The sequence below is a fragment of the Mobula birostris genome, chromosome 10 (assembly GCF_030028105.1).
Source record: "Mobula birostris isolate sMobBir1 chromosome 10, sMobBir1.hap1, whole genome shotgun sequence".
NCBI classification, from domain to species: Eukaryota; Metazoa; Chordata; class Chondrichthyes; order Myliobatiformes; family Myliobatidae; genus Mobula; species Mobula birostris.
In genome coordinates, this window is record NC_092379.1 from 66,534,253 (window position 1) to 66,550,867 (window position 16,615).

At 42.6% G+C, this 16,615-nt stretch overlaps 1 protein-coding gene across 8 annotated transcripts in view; it reads left to right on the forward strand.

Moving 5' to 3' along the window:
• The first annotated feature begins 5,714 nt into the window (after positions 1–5,714).
• LOC140204079 (muscleblind-like protein 3) overlaps positions 5,715–16,615 on the forward strand; it is a 185,493-nt gene continuing 174,592 nt past the window's right edge. For 3 of the 8 annotated variants that reach the window (XM_072270389.1, XM_072270388.1, XM_072270398.1), the window contains exon 1: positions 5,717–6,293. Coding sequence is in view for 1 of the 8 variants with exons in the window: in XM_072270397.1 (XP_072126498.1) it covers positions 6,264–6,293 (30 nt within the window). In the remaining 7 variants the exon portion in view is untranslated. Of the gene's footprint in view, positions 6,294–16,615 lie in introns of all 8 variants that reach the window. The other 5 variants (XM_072270397.1, XM_072270395.1, XM_072270393.1 and 2 more) reach the window with 5 other exon arrangements.

The window sequence follows — 16,615 nt, forward strand, 5'->3', positions numbered from 1 at the left end:
CCCGAAGAGTGGCCTCATTGTGGCCGTGGATCAACACGTCAGATGGGATTGGGGATAGGGAATTAAAATGGTTGGTCACCAGGAAATACCACTTTTGGTGGATGGAGTGGAGGTGCTCGAGAAAGCAGGCCCCCACATACATCAGGTCTTACCAGTGTAAAGGAGGCTGCAGTAAGTAGGAACACCAGATACAATAGATGACCCCAACAGATTCATAGAGGAAGTGTTGCCTTACCTGGAAGGGCTGTTTGGGGTCCTGAATGGAGGTAAGGGAGGAGGTGAATTAGCAGGGCTCTCTGTCAGGAGGGAGATTAGTAGGGAGATATCAATGGACAATGGATTCACAGACGGAGGATTCCTTGCAGAACGCAGAGAGTGGGGAAGGCAAAGATGAGACTGGTGGTAGGATCTTGTTGAAGCTGGTAGAAGTAGCGGAGAGGTGTGGAAGCTCAAGTGGTGGTCGGTGAGGACAGGAGGAACTCTATCCCTTTTACGATGACAGCAAGATGGGGTGATTCCATATGTCTGGGAAAAAAGAGGAGATGTTATTCTGCCAGATAAGGTTTAGACACAGAGAGTGATAGACCTGGAATGGGTTGCTAGAGGCAGAGGTGGAAGCAGACAAGTTAGTGACATACAAGAGGTTGTTAGATACATGAATATGCAGGGAGTGGAGGGATATAGATTATGTACAGGCAGAAGATATTTAGATTAATTCATTTACATGGTTGGCACAGATATTGTGGGCAAAAGGACATGTACCTGTGCTGTTCTATCTCCACATTACTGTCACCACACCACTCCAAGAAACAAAAGCCTCTTATACCTGGCAGAATGATACTGGCAGTAAGGCCGAAGGAGAAGCTTACTTCAGAACCAAGACAAATGTCTGGCGCAGAGTGAGGGAGCTAAAGAATTCTTGGTGGACTGAGAAAGCCTTTGAAATCCAGAGACTGACAGACCCTGGTGACATGAGAGGCCCCCTCAGTGCCACCAAAGCAGTCTATAGTCCGGGTTACTGCAGATTACACCCCCTTCACCCAAAGGGCAGGAAGAACTTGCTAAAGGATCAGAAGGATATTACCAATCAATGGAGTGAGCTCTTTACAGAACTTCTTAACTGCGACAGCACTGCGGAACCAGGAGTTACTAACCAAATCCTTCAGACACCTGTGAGAGAAGACGTGGCAGAACGTCCCAGTATGAAAGAGGTCCATGATGCCATTGCCAAAGCTAGTGGGAAGATAGAGGATTGGGAGGCTTTTAAAAACTTGCAGAAGGAAACTAAGAAGGTCATTAGGAAGGAGAAGATGAATTATGAAAGGAAGCTGGCGATTAATATCAAAGAAGATACTAGAAGCCTTTTTAAGTCTATAAAGGGTAAAAGAGAGTCAAGGGTAGATATAGGATCAATAGAGAGTGACACTGGAGATGTTGTAATGAGAGACTCGAACATGGCAGAGGAACATAATGCGTATTTTGCATCAGTCCTCACAGTGGAAGACATCTGCAGTATACCAGACATTCAAGAGTGTCAGGGAAGTGAAGTATGTGCAGTGAAAATTATGACTGAGAAGGTGCTTAGGAAGCTTAATGGTCTGAGGGTGGATAAATCTCCTGGACCTGATGGAATGCACTTTTGGGTTCTGAAGGAAGTAGCTGGAGAGACTGCGGAGGCATTAACAATGATCTTTCAAGAATCGATAGATTCTGGCATTATACTGGATGACTGGAAAATTGCAAATGTTACTCGCTATTTAAGAAAGGTAGGAGGCAGCGGATGGAAACTATAGACCTGTTAGCCTGACATCAGTGGTTGGGAAACTGTTGGAATCGATTGTTCGGGATGAGATTATGGAGTACCTGGAGGCATATGACAAGACAGACCAAAGCCAGCATGGTTTCCTGAAAGGAAAATCCTGCCTGACAAACCTACTGCAATTTTTTGAGGAAATTACAAGCAGGGTAGACAAAGGAGATACAGTAGATGTGGTATACTTGGATTTTCAGAAGGCCTTTGACAAGGTGCCGCACATGAGGCTGCTTAGCAAGATAAGAGCCCATGGAATTACAGGGAAATTACTAGAATGGGTGGAGCATTGGCTGATTGGCAGAAAACAGAGAGTGGGAATAAACGGATCCTATTCTGGCTGGCTGCCGGTTACCAGTGGAGTTCCACAAGGGTCAGTGTTGGAACTGCTGCTTTTCACAATGTATGTCAATGATTTGGACTATGGGATTAATGGATGTGTGGCGAAATTTGCCGATGATACAAAGATAGGTGGAGGAGCAGGTTGTGTTGAGGAAACCGAGAGCCTTCAGAGAGACTTAGATAGTTTAGGGGAATGGGGAAAGAAATGGCAAATGAAATACAATGTTGGAAGGTGTATGGTCATGCACTTTGGTGGAAGAAATAAACAGGCAGACTATTATTTAGATGGGGAGAGAATTCAAACTGCAGAGATGCAAAGGGACTTGAGAGTCCTTGTGCAGGAAACCCTAAGGTTTGAGTCAGTGTTGAAGAAGGCAAATACATTGTTGGCATTCATTTCTAGAGGTATAGGATATAAGAGCAGGGATGTGATGTTGAGGCTCTATAAGGCACTTATGAGACCACACTTGGAGTATTGTGTGCAGTTTTGGGCTCCTTTTTTTTTTAGAAAGGATATACTGACATTGTTGAGGGTTCAGAGAAGATTCACGAGAATGATTTCAGAAATGAAAGGGTTACTGTATGAGTAACGTCTGGCAGCTCTTGGGCTGTATTCCCTGGAGTTCAGGAGAATGAGGGGGGATCTCATAGAAACATTCCAAATGTTAAAAGGCCTGAACAGATTAGATATGGCAAAGTTATTTCCCATGGTAGGGGAGTCATGGACAAAAGGGACGTCCATTTAGAAGAGATGCGGAGAAATTACCTTAGTCAGAGGGTGATAAATCTGTGGAATTTGTTGCCACATGCAGCTGTGAAGGCCAAGTCATTGGATGCATTTAAGGCAGAGACTGGTAGGTTCTTGATTAGCCAGGGCATCAAAGGGTATGGGGTGAAAGCAGGGGAGTGGGAATGACTGGAAGAATTAGATCAGCCCATGATTGAATGGCAGAGCAGACTCGAAGGGCCGAATGGCCTACTCCTGCTCCTATATCTTATGTTCTTATGGTCTTACAGGAGCCTGAAAAGCATCAAAAGCACTGGTCCTGACAGGATCCCAACAGAGATCCTCAAGTAATCGGAAAAGCATTCCTGTCCCACGTACATACTCTGTCCTTGAAGGTCTGGGAAAAGGAACAACTGCCCTAGCTCAGGGATGCTCTAATAGTGACCATATTCAAGAAGGGAAACTAGGCAAACTGTGGCAATTAGAGAGGCATCTCCCTCTTGCCAACAACAGGCAAAGTACACACTCGTATCCTTGTCAACTGACTCCTTTCACGATCTGAGCTATTCCCTGAACCGCAGTGTGGTTTCTCTCCATCCACAGACATGATCTTCACAGCACGCCAGCTACAGGAAAAATGTCATGAGCAAAGGCAACCCTTGTACTTGGCTTTCATAGAGTTGACAAAGGCATGTGATACAGTAGACAGCCAAGCTCTCTGGTATACTAGCAAGGCATGTAGGAAGCCATTCGGAACACAGGCTACTGGATAATGGCACGTCGGCCACAGTACTCAGCAATAGTGGTGCAGAATCAGAAACCCCACTGTGAAGACAGGGTTCAAACAGGGTCACACCCACCCTATTTGCTACCACTATTGCTGCCATCCCTTACCTCATTGACCAAGACCTGTCAAGGGGAATCCCAATTAAATATACAATGGACAGCAAGCTCTCAACCTTAACCAGTTCAAATACATTTATTATCAAAGTATGTATACTATATACAAACTTGACATTCGTCTTATTGCAGACAGCCACAGAACAAAGAAACCATTAAAAAATCCTTCACAACAAAGACCGCCAGACATCCAATGTACAAAAAATAACAAATCATGCAAACAATAAAAAAAGTAAACAATAACACACAGAACATAAACCACAGAGTCCCAGAAAGTGAGACCAGAGCCACAAAGCCAGCTTAGTGTTGCAGTCGGTCCAGGAGCCCAGTGGCTGCAGCCAGGGCCATGGAGCCAGTTCCACACTGAGTCGAGTGACGAAGGTTGCAGGCCACAGCTGCAGAGTCAGTTCAGTGCTGAGGTGTGTAGTGAGCTGAACACTGGCTCGTCCTTTGCTTTCGGCCTTAACGTCTTGATCTTTTTAATTTGGCTCAGTTCACAAATCCCGCCACTTCGATCTGGCTCCAAGTCTGCTCCAGCAATGGCCAATCATCGTAAAGCCAAGAACAAGGTCAGCATCACCACTATCATGGAGCTTCTGTATGTGGATTAAAAACCTGCAATGTATTTTGAATATCTTTGCCAAGGCATATAGGACCCTAGGTATTGTTCTGAATATAGAACATACACAGGTCCTATATCAGCCACCATCCAACCATCCATAAAGTTGATGATCTTACCCTTGAAAATGTACAAAGTGTAGAGCAACTTCCTTATTTGACAGCAGTCTTTCCCCAAAAGCAGACATTGACTCAAGAGATCAACTACTGCCTGATTAGTGCTAGTACAGCCTATGCAAGATCAAGGAAAAGAGAGTCTTTGAAGGCTGTGACCTACAAGCCTAAACAGAACTTTTCATCTGTAGAGCAATTGTCCTTCCTACATACTGTACAGAGCTGAATCGTGGACCACCTACAGTAGGCACTTGAAGGCCCTGGAACAATACCAGCAAAGAGCTAGCGAATGATTTTGAGGATCAGCTGAAAGGACAGACATCAGGATACTGGAGGAAGCCAATAGCCAACACCATGATAAAGCAACACCAATTCTGATGGATAAGCTATGCCATCTGGATGCCCAACTCATGCCATCCTCAGACAAATCCTTTGCTCCCCAGTTGAAGGAAGGTCAGTGAGCTCCTGGTGGACAAAGGAGACACTTCAAAGATAACATCAAAATTGGCCTGAAGAAATTCTACATCTAAAAACTGGGAAGACATTGCGCTCAATAGATACACCTGGAGGAAATCTGTTCAAAACGGAGCTGCACTAAACGAGACCTCTGCTGTGCAGCAGAGAACGAGGAGAGACTGAACAACCAAAAGAGCCAACCACTAACCACAGCCCCCACTTACTCTTGCCCACCCTGCACCAGAAAATGTGGGTTCCCAATCCGCCTCCACAGCCACCGGAGGGCCCAGCAATAGACATCCCTTAGGGGAACATCACACTTGACACCAGCGATTGCACAACCACCCGTGCTGTTCTATGAATAGTGCCATGAAGTCTCCTGTGCCCATTTCAAGGGGTCAGATGCAAAATGGCACACCTTGGACGTGTGTGCATTTGAGTGTATGAAACTCAAGCAGGAGTTCAATCAATGAAGCAAAGCTGACTGTTCATTAATTTCCCAAGGAATAAATCTTTGTAGACCATCAACCCCCAAATGTCACTTCTGGATTGTACATTTATTTTTCTGTTTACATTAGTTTCTGGCCGAATCGGCCAAGTGCCAAGCGTGAGAAGTTTTTGCCTGACACCGAGTCAGTGTCGAGAGTTCTTTTGGCAAGTGAGGTGCAGACGTGTTTGTCACCGCCTGTTTTTTTTTACACATACGCGGGTGTTTCCCACAGTGAGTGAGTGTGTAGTCAGCCACATGCAAGCAAGAGTTAAATGAGCTCTCAGCCGCTGTTGCTATGACAGCAGCCAGGCTGCACCATTGCTGGAAAAGCAGTAGATCTGAAGGCCATTAATGACACTCGCTGTCTGGATTGTACCATTTGAGACTCACATAGAAGGGAATCGAGAACAAGCTAATGCTGAATTATCAACCAGAAGGGAAAATAAGAGGCTCAAAGTAAAGCCCGGCTGGTGATGATAAATAGTGATATGACTTAATTATGGAATAAATGCAGACAAAGGCGGGCAAAATTGTTCTTTTACATTTTTGTCATCTCACAGAAATACTTGATTACGATCGACTTCTTATATCCCAGAGCAGCGAAGTCTGAGCCAGGTTGCATGGCCCAGCTATGAAGTTATGAACATGAGACGTACGTTAATTTAGTTACATCTAATGATGTCAGATGTCTGCATTTAAAATGGCGGGGGTGTTTATACACCCGTACTGAATCCCCAGTCCTTACCAGGGGTGTTTTTGCTGTGTGCAATTAGTGTCCTCCTTCTCTTCCTCCAGTTTCACTTTGAATGTCTGCTCACGGCCGGCTCTGGCTTCTGGTAAGACTTGTTAACATTGTATAGTGTACGTACAGTGACTGGAACTTACGGCCTGTGGCTATTTATAGAACTACTGGGAGTATCGAGGGGCCGGGAACCCGTATTGCATGTATATGGATCGCTTTATTGGCGGGATACGCTGCGTTTAATGTGGTTTGAGGCTGGTCCCTTATATGTATACAAAGACATGGGGTATAAAAGGGAAAGTTGAAATTATTCCTGCTCTCCTGTAAGGTTTAATAAGTCTTTCTTCGCGTCGCTGCATTATATCTGAGCTGTGTATCAGTATTTTGTACATAAATCATTATCTATAGAACTCCCTGCAATATACTTAACCTGACAAAGAACCAACTGTGGAAAAATACGAAGTTGTCATTCTCCCGCGTTGAAGCAGTGCGGTGACCAGCTTTAGCTAGTGACTCATGGTTAACGCAGCTCTATCTAGTGATGACTCACGATTCAGAATCGTTAATGTGGCTCCATCTCCAGATTTACAGGAGCTAAATCAGATCTTTGTTCACTGCTGATTCGAGTGTTAAATTGGTTAATGCTTGTCTTCTGTCTGCTGTCCAGTGGGTGAGTCAAATGCATATTAGCAAATGTAGTTCTCTGTCTCCTAATGAGCTGCGTGTCAAAATAATTGACACCACTAGTCAATGGCAGGGTTAAGAAATTTCGCGGATGTCTGGTCGCTGAATACAACTGATGAAGCTTATTCAGATGTTAAATTACAAACATCATGACCTCATTCAAAAACAAAAATAGTTGCATATATCCAAGTACTGTACGTATTCATTTACGTGGGCAATTGGAACGAGTATTGCACATTTTTTAGGACATTCCTGTAAAAAGCAACAATGAGGGAATTATACGCTGCCGACCATGAAGCCCTTGGCAGAGAAGGTAGCCTGGTTACTTTGGCAAGCTGTATGAAGGGAGATGGTGGTCAGTTCAGACTCTGCCCTGGCTGAGGTTTATTGGAAGGAACTGATAGCCTTTGGCGAGGTGCAGTGGCAACAGGTGCTTGAATGGGCCGAAGATGGAAACTCCTCAGCACAGGTCTGCTTCGCCCCCAGCCAGCAGCAGCAAAGCATGCACTAAATTATTTAGATCGAAGAAAATACATTTACAACTAGAGCATTTATATGCCGCTACATCTGAAAGGCGGGGGGGGGGGGGAGTGGTAGAAATCTGCTTGGTGTAGCATTGTCTGATTTTTGAGCTGAAACTGCAAAGTGAAGTTAAAATAGATCAAGGTGGGCAGCACCAAGTGGAAAAGTGATGGTTAAAGATTGGCATCCCAATTCATGCTGCATTATGGTACAGGTAGTCCAGCTGTTCACAGTTCACAGGTCCAGAGACCTGGCTTTGATCCTAACCTGTGTCCAGCTTTCTCATTTTTCTTCCCTCTGGGTGTTCACTTTCCCGCTTGGCGTGCAGGTTGAGTGTTTAAATGGGGTCTACAGATTTCCCTCGGTGTAGGTGGTTGATAGAAATATGTTGGTGGGCCTGTCACTTGGCCCAAGGCAAATAACATCCCCATTTGATTAAATGCTAAAATAGAGTACTTACAGATAATTTTACTTATCTAAGTCAAGAGTAGAAAGAAATTGAATGAGCACAGTGGCTTTCAGTGAATCCAATGTGTCGTAGTAGCAATGAGAAGTTCTTGAAGTGTTGACATGTTCCATGTTGGAATGCAACATATAATTTCATCAAAAAGCACCACAGATTAGCAGTGTGACCAAAGTACTGTAATGCTGTTAATCGTGAGGTAAACGTTGGCCAGTACATTGGGACAAAGCACTTGTGTTTTTTTTAAAAAAGCACTGGAATTTAAATCCATCAGAGAAGGCGAGCAAGGCTGAGGTTCATTAAACATTGGAAGTCCAAAATGAAAACCAGAAAACACTTAGCAGGGCAGGCAGCATCTGCGGGGAGAGAGAAGATTCTACACCCATCCTCAAATGCTGCCCAACCTGCTGTGTTCCAGGCATTTCCTTCTGTGGTATAATACCTCATCCAGAAATTGGTACAGCATGCCCTTGGTATTGTACTGAAGCATCAGCCTACATACTGTGCTGATGATTACGCAGTGAGATTTAAACCCATTACTGAGATGCTAGACATACCACCAAGCCTATGCTTATGTACATTAAATAGGGGTTTAAATTAAAATGAAATTAATTGTGATCGTTGATTTGTATTTCTCTATAAGACCATAAAATATAGGAGCAGAAGTAGGCCATTCGGCCCATCCAGTCTGCTCTGCTATTCAATCATGGGCTGATTCAATTCTTCCAGTCATCTCCACTCCCTGCCTTCACCTCATACGCTTTGATGCCCTGGCTAATCAAGAACCTATCTATCTCTGCCTTAAATACACCCAATGACTTGGCCTCCACAGCCACTTGTGGCAACAAATTCCACAGATTTACCACCCTCTGACTAAAGTAATTTCTCCGCATCTCTGTTCTAAATGGACGTCCTTCAATCCTGAAGTCATGCCCTCTTGTCCAAGACTCACCTACCACGGGAAATAACTTTGCCATATCTAATCTGTTCAGGTTTTTTAACATTCAGAATGTTTCTATGAGATTCCCCCTCATTCTCCTGAACTCCAGGGAATACAGCCGAAGAGCTGCCAGATGTTCCTCATACAGTAACCCTTTCATTCCTGGAGTCATCCTCGTGAATCTTCTCTGAACCTTCTCCAATGTCAGTACATCCTTTCTAAAATAAGGAGCCCAAAACTGCACACAATACTCCAAGTGTGGTCTCACGACTGCTTTATAGAGCCTCAACATCATATCTCGGCTCTCATATTCTATACCTCTAGAAATGAATGCCAACATTGTATTCGCCTTCTTCACCACTGACTCAACCTGCACAAGGACTCTCAAGTCCCTTTGCATCTCTGCATTTTGAATTCTCTCCACATCTAAATAATAGTCTGCCCATTTATTTCTTCCACCAGAGTACATGACCATACACTTTCCAACATTGTATTTCATTTGCCGTTTCTTTGTCCATTCCCCTAAACTATCCAAGTCTCTCTGCAGGCTCTCTGTTTCCTCAACACTACCCACTTCTTCACCTATCTTTATCATTGGAAATAATGCATCCTTGGCTGGGTGAATCAAGAATTTTGGAGCTGCAGGCATAGCTCAGGAGTGATTATAATATAAGATGAGATCTGATCCTGTAATTAGAGGAAGGCATTGACCCAGGATGTGTACTGCTGTTAAATATCATAGTCCAGATAGCACTACATTTGTGCTCCATCGGCTCCTGCTTCTGAAGCTTTCACCTGTCGTTGGCTATTTGTTACACTAATCACTCTACAAATAGACAGTAAGCGGCAGTGTGCAGATGTGGTCGGGAAGCTCATTAAGTTGATATTTGACTCTCAGGCCTCTCGCTTATTTTGAAAGGTGATCATTAATTACTCCAGTTACTCTTTTATTTGCTATTTACCTCCTGCTGTGGCTAGGTGAGGTTACTCCAATGTCCTGTTAAGAATTAGTCACAGAGATCTCTTGTAATGGAACGATGGTTGTTCAGAGACAGACTGTATATAAAAATAAGACATTTACTCAGAATACCTGTTGCTTTAGAATAACTGAATATTGTGCCATGTGAATTCAATGCACTGCCACCGTTATACCATGACTGTGCTTTATTGGACCTCACTGCGTATCCAGAGCTGGAAGTCCCTCTTTTCCTTTGGTAACAGTTTACCGATTATATGCCAAATGGGGTATCTTACAGTACAGGTGACCAGGGTTCAATTCCTGCCACTGTCTGTAAGGAGTTTGTACGTTCTCCGTGATTGCGTGGGTTTCCTCCGGGTTCTGCAGTTTCCTCCCACAGTCCAAAGGCCTAACGGTTGGTCATTGTAAATTGTCCTGTGATTAGGTCAAGATTAAATGGGGTATTGCCGGTCAGCATGGCTCAAAGGGCCAGAAAGGCCTACTCTGCACTGTATCTCTATAAATAAACGTGTGTACATTTTGTCAATGGAATACTATGTGGATTATTTTCATTTTGCATCAGATCTTCCACTTCCATGCAGAAAGATTTAAATCCGTTGCCTTGTGAACTTCCTGCGAAGTGGTCATCCTCCAAGGCACACTGCAGCCACCGTAGTGCACAAGGCCCAACAATATTCCTGACTGGACAGCATTTATTTTTTATATGAGACCACAGAGAGTCTGGAAATCTCATCACAATGTAAAGGTTGATAGCTGTTTATTCTTTCATCTACTGCGATAATGCTGATTGAAGCAGGGCGCTATGGCTGGGTAACTCCACGTTCACCTCCTGGCCTAGTCATAGAGTCATTGTGCGATACAGCATGGAAACAGGCCCTTTGGCTCAACTCATCCTTGTCAACCTGAGCTAGTCCCTAGTCCTGTGTTTGGCCCGTATCCCTCTAAATCTTTACGTTCCCTGTACCTGCCCAAATGTCTTAAAGAGATTTGAAAGTTTAATATTTTACGGATAAAATTGTGATCCATCTAGTTAAAAATATTCATTTAAAATCTTAAAGAGTTCAATAATATTCAAAAGGCTATAGTCCTGTCTGATACAAGAGTCATCTCAGTAATTCAAAATTATTTCACTGTCCAATAATATGGCTGTAGCTAGTTTTCCTATACACAAAACAGCCAATAAAATCTTGATACCATTTTGAATTAAGTAAATTTAGCTTAATATTTTAAAGAGTTTATATTTTAGTTTGCTTTTTTAAAAGATTAACGACTTATTTAAAATGTTAAACAATTCGTCAACTTTAAAAGTTTTTAAAAACTTCTAATAATTCAAAAAAAAAGTCAGCTGGCTGTCAAAGAAACTTGGAATGCTTCTGAAAGTCTCTGACATACAGGAGTATTCAAATTTTGAAGTAATTAATCTTAAAAAACACAGATTTATTAGAAAATCAAGCTAAGGACCTTTAGAGTTCTTGAAAGAACTGACCTAAATTATTTAAAATGTAAATTACCAAGTGCTTGCTCTGTTATCTCCAACCCTCTGATTAAATGAATGGAGGGATTATCTGACCTGTGCAGGGTTTCAAGGTGAATTTGTCACTTTAGGAATTGCTTATTATTCTTCACCTTGCTACCTGAGTATTCAGTGCACTACTGGAGGGAGCTGTTCCATCAGTTTCAGTCAAGCAAATCCTTAAGTACAATGAAAATAAGTTTTTAGTATGCTTTATGGGAATTTCCTGGACCCAGCACACAAGTGCAATACAAAGAAAGCACGACAGCACCTCCACTTTATTAGGGGTTTGCAAAGATTTGGCAGGACATCTAAAACTTTGACAAACTTCTGCAGATGTGTGGTGGAGAATGTATTAACTGGCTGCATCACAGTCTGGTATGGAAACACCAATGCCCTTGAATGGAAAATACTACAAAGTTATGGATACAGCTCAGTCCATCACAGGTAAAGCCCTTCGCACCACTGGGCACATCTACATGGAGCATTGTCACAGGAAAGCAAAATCGATCATCAAGGACCCCCACCATCCAGGCCGTGCTCTCTTCTTGCTGCTCTCATCAGCAAGATGGTACAGGAGCCTCGGGACTCACACAACCATGTCCTGGAATGGCTTGTACCACCTCAGCCATCAGGCTCTTGAATCAGAGGGGACAACTTCACTAACCCAATCATTGAAATGTTCCCACGGTCTATGGACTCACTTTCAAGGACTCTTTCATCTCATGTTCTCAATATTTACTGCTTATTTACTTATTATTACTTATTTATTGTTTAATTTCTTTTTGTATTTGCATAGCTTGTTGTCTTTTGCCTGCCCTGATGCTGTGATCTTTCATTGATTCAATTAGTTATTGGATTTATTGAGGATGCCTGCAAGAAAATGAATCTCAGGGTTACCTATGGTGATATATATGTACTTTGATAATAAATTTACTTTGCATCTATGCTCTCTACGTGGTTTTGCCTTTCTGTGATCTTTTTCTTGGTATACATTTCAAACACTCCCGAGGAGAGTAGAAGTATGAAGTTTTCATTGCTGTTCACTTAGATGATAGGTATCTCACACCCAGTTTGCTCTATGCACCCTGACATTCTCATCCATTGAAAACAGGCTATTATTCTCAAACAGCAATTCGATGAAGGACAAATATTTGCTAATTTACAATGTCTTGGATCAACTGAGTTCAGTTCAAGGTTTTAATAGTTTATGTATATTCAAAAAAAACTGAAATGTACTATTTTATTGTTTTCATTTAAGTAATTTTAAACTATTTAACAGATTTTAATTTAGAAACATTCAAAAGGTCAATGAAGTGATTAAAAACTTTTAAAAATTCACTAGCTTAAAAGCAACAGTCTAAGACACTTAAATATTTGACTAAATTAAGCTAATTCAATACACATAGTAGTGATTGTGTGGACAGGGAACAGCAGCAAGGTTACTTTGTTTCAGGTTTATGGGCAACAGTTCATATCCCATGCCATGGCAAAAGATTGTCAGACTAACCTGATGTGTCCTTCCACCCCTTTAAATTGATCTACAGGAGGATTTGAGGTGGTCTCTATTTGAATGGCTGCAAAGACATCACACCATTGGCATCCACTCCCGGAGTGCCCTTTCACTGGCTGGGCCAGCCACTGAAAGTGCTCGGTTTTGTATGGTTCTCTGCCTTTTCGGTTGCTCTCTTTGCCAAGTGATCATTACCTTTCTGGTGTGTCTTTACTTCAGTTGCTTCTGCCCCTGCAGCTGCACTACTTGTCAGCTGGCCCCACCACTGGGACCTCCTGACATGATTCACAAACATTGTCCCACTTCCTGCTCCTGCTCGGGGCGGCTGTATCTGTGGGTCATGTTTACTGTCCCTGCCATAGCCTACTATTTCTCCCTTTCCTGAGTCTATGATAGTACCTGCCTCACTCAGTACGTCTATCCTGGGACAGTACCCGCATCGTTTGGCACGTGTACAAATCTGCACTCCTGAGGCTCACTCTTCTTGTCCTTAATGTTCCCCTGCGCTGGTAATGTAAATCACCTCTCCAGTCGTGAGCAAGGCTACATCAGTTATTGATACTGATGACCCTGTCTCGACTAACATACTACATTACAGGCCCCTAATAAATCTCTTGTATACATCTGTGGGTGAGCAGTACTGACAATGGAGGCTGCCACCTGTTGTTTAGCTGACCTGGATGCGATCTTCACCAGCTTACTATCTGGTCAGCAGTCAGATCGGTCAGAGAGAACACTACAGCGATGTCTGCCTGTTGTGATGTATAACTCTCACACCTTCCTTCCTTATTAGGACACTGTCTCCAACCATAGCCTGAGAGGTCATGGCTATAGCAGATCATCTCTTGTACTGTTCTACATCTCTTCTGCCAGTTCCTTGTTAAATGTCCTAGTTGCTGGCTCACAAAGTCCTGCGTGTCCACAGCAGCTACATTTACTACATCCACTTTATGACATCTCTTCCCCTTCCTCTGGTCTATCTCCCTGGCTCATGGTGTAGATCGAGCCCACTGCTGTCCCCAAGTCTAAAATGTCCTGATGGGCTGAGCTCAGGCCTTCCTTCAGCTTTTTTCAGGAAGACTGGGTCATCCACCCCTGGGTTACTCAGCCCTGAGTACTCTTCATACACTCAATATTTTTGTTCTGCATAATTCATGGTGGGCTCATCAGCTCTCTGAACCACTGACATGATCGTTCCCCAGTTACTCTGGCCTCCTGCCCGTCTCTGCCTCACTTCTCCCTTAAAGTAGCGATATCGCTCCTCATTACTGGCGCTCCATGAATTGCCCATCCTACACTCCCGAGTATTTCCACACCAACTCCCATACTAAGCAATGACAAAGAAAGGATAACAATGTAACAGTATATACTTAAAACCAAAGAGTATATAGTCTGAAGTCTATTTTCTTTGCCACTGAACTCGTGTATTCCCTTTCATTTAAGTTTTAAGCTTTCCTTAGGACACAAACGTACGCGCACAAACAAATGCACTGCTATAGTTTCCCGAACAAGTATGTATACAGAAGACAGTATTGGGTAGTTTAGTGAGACATGGCCACCAGTTGCCAAAGGTCTCACCAAACTATACAATACTGTCTTTTAGCTGGTCTCTTTTGTATACACACACACACTTTTATATCTACCGGTTCAATTCTCCTCTGTGTTCTTTGATACTTAATGATCTTGTGGTCATTGACCTGAACAGGTCTAAGCTTGATGTGCTACTTTTAAAAATGCTCACCCCCTTAAGGCTGATGAGGTCACTGGCCATGCAGTGGGTCACAAAGTATCCCAGATGAGTCTTCAAATCTTGTGACTGACTAAAACTAAGCCACACAAAAACTTTAACTAAGAAATATAGATGTCCTTATTCATGCATAATTGCTATAATCACCTATTTAAGTTTAGCAATTGAATTAAGTAATCTTGCAGTATTACATATGTAAAATGGTGGCACATCCCAACGAGAAGAACAACTTCAAATATTCACAGTTGGTGTCTGTTCCAAAAGCCTCTGACGACAAATTGCAGACATCCCTTTTGTTAGAGATTTGAAGGATGGCTCAATGAATACAACTGACCAGAAGGTAGAGTGATAAAGCAGATTCTGTCCTGAACAGTGTGCACCAAAGTGGCAGGATACAACTTCACAATGTACTAAAAACAGGAACATTCATCTATTGTTTTTGCCTATGTAGTTAAAATAGGACAGAATGAGAAATGTCCCACACCCAATGATTAGTTTCACTAGCCACAAAGTATTAGTTGGAAGTTAAATTGTGTACAGATTTCAATTCCTGAAGGCAGGCTCTCATTTCAGTTAATCTATAAATTTGCAATCCATAATTCTATAATGCCAGAGTGATCCCTAACAGATCTTGTCCAAAGATGGAAAAAGGCATTTTTTAAATGAAGATAAATATTAAAAAAATAGATTTATTGGTTATGTGTGCATCACAGTGAAATGGGTAGTTTTGCATTCAGATACATAAAGTGTAGAAGAGTGGTGAGAGTGGATATCAGACCACTGGAAAACTATGCCGGAGAGGTAGTGATAGGAGACAACAAAATAGCAGATGAAATGAATATTTTGCATTAGTCTTCCCTGTGGAAGACACTGGCAGTATGGTGGAAGTTCCAGGTGCCAGAAGGCATGAAGTGTGTGAAGTTACCATAACTAGAGAGAAGGTTCTAAGGAAACAAAGTTCTGAAGGTAGGTAAATCACCTAGACCAAATGGTATTCACACCAGAGTTCTGAAAGAAGTGGCTGAAGAGATCGTGGAGGCATTAGTAATGCTCTTTCAAGAATCACTAGATTCTGGAATGATTCCAGAAGACTGGGACAATTGAAAATGTCACTCCACTCTTCAAGAAGGGAAAGAGGTGGAGGAAAGGAAACTATAGGCTAGTTAGTCTGACCTCAGTGGTTGAGAAGATATTATTAAGGATGAGGTCTCAAGGTACTTGAAGGCAAATGATAAAATAAGCTGTAGTCAGCATGGTTTCCTGAAGGGAAAATCTGGCCTGACAAATCTGTTAGAATTCATTGAAGAAATACCAAGCAGGATATACAAAGGAGAATCAGTTGACGTTGTGTACTTGGATTTTCAGAAGGCCTTTGACAAGGTGCCACACATAAGGATGTGTAACAAGCTACAAGCCCATGGCATTACAGGCAAGATTCTAGCATGGATTAAGCAGTGGCTGATTGGCAGGAGACAAACAGTGAGAATAAAGGGAATCTTTTCTGGTTAGCTGTCAGTGACTAGTGGTGTTCCACAGGTGTGTGTTGGGACTGCATCTTTTTACATTAAAAGTCAATGATTTGGATGATGGAATCGATGACTTTGTTGCAAAGTTTACAGACGATATGAAGATAGGTGGAGGGGCAGGTAGTTTTGAGGAAGTAGAGAAGCTACAGAAGACTTAGATCAGGAAAATGGGCAAAGAAATGGGAAAGTATATGGTCATGCAGTTTAGTAGAAGAAATCAAAGCATTGACTATTTTCTAAATTGAGGGAATATACAGAAAATGGAGGCACAAAGGGACTTGGGAATCCTTGTGCAGGATTTCCTAAGGGTTAATTTGCAGTTTGAGTCTGTGGTGAGGAAGGCAAAAGCAATGTTAGCATTCATTTCAAGAGGACTAGAATATAAAAGCAAAGATGTAATATTGAAGCTTTCTAAAACACTGATGAGGCTTTGTGTAGAGTATTGTGAGCAGGTTTGGGCCCCTCATCTTAGAAAGGATGTGTTCAAACAGGAGAGGGTTCGAAGGAGGTTCACGAAAATGATTCCAGG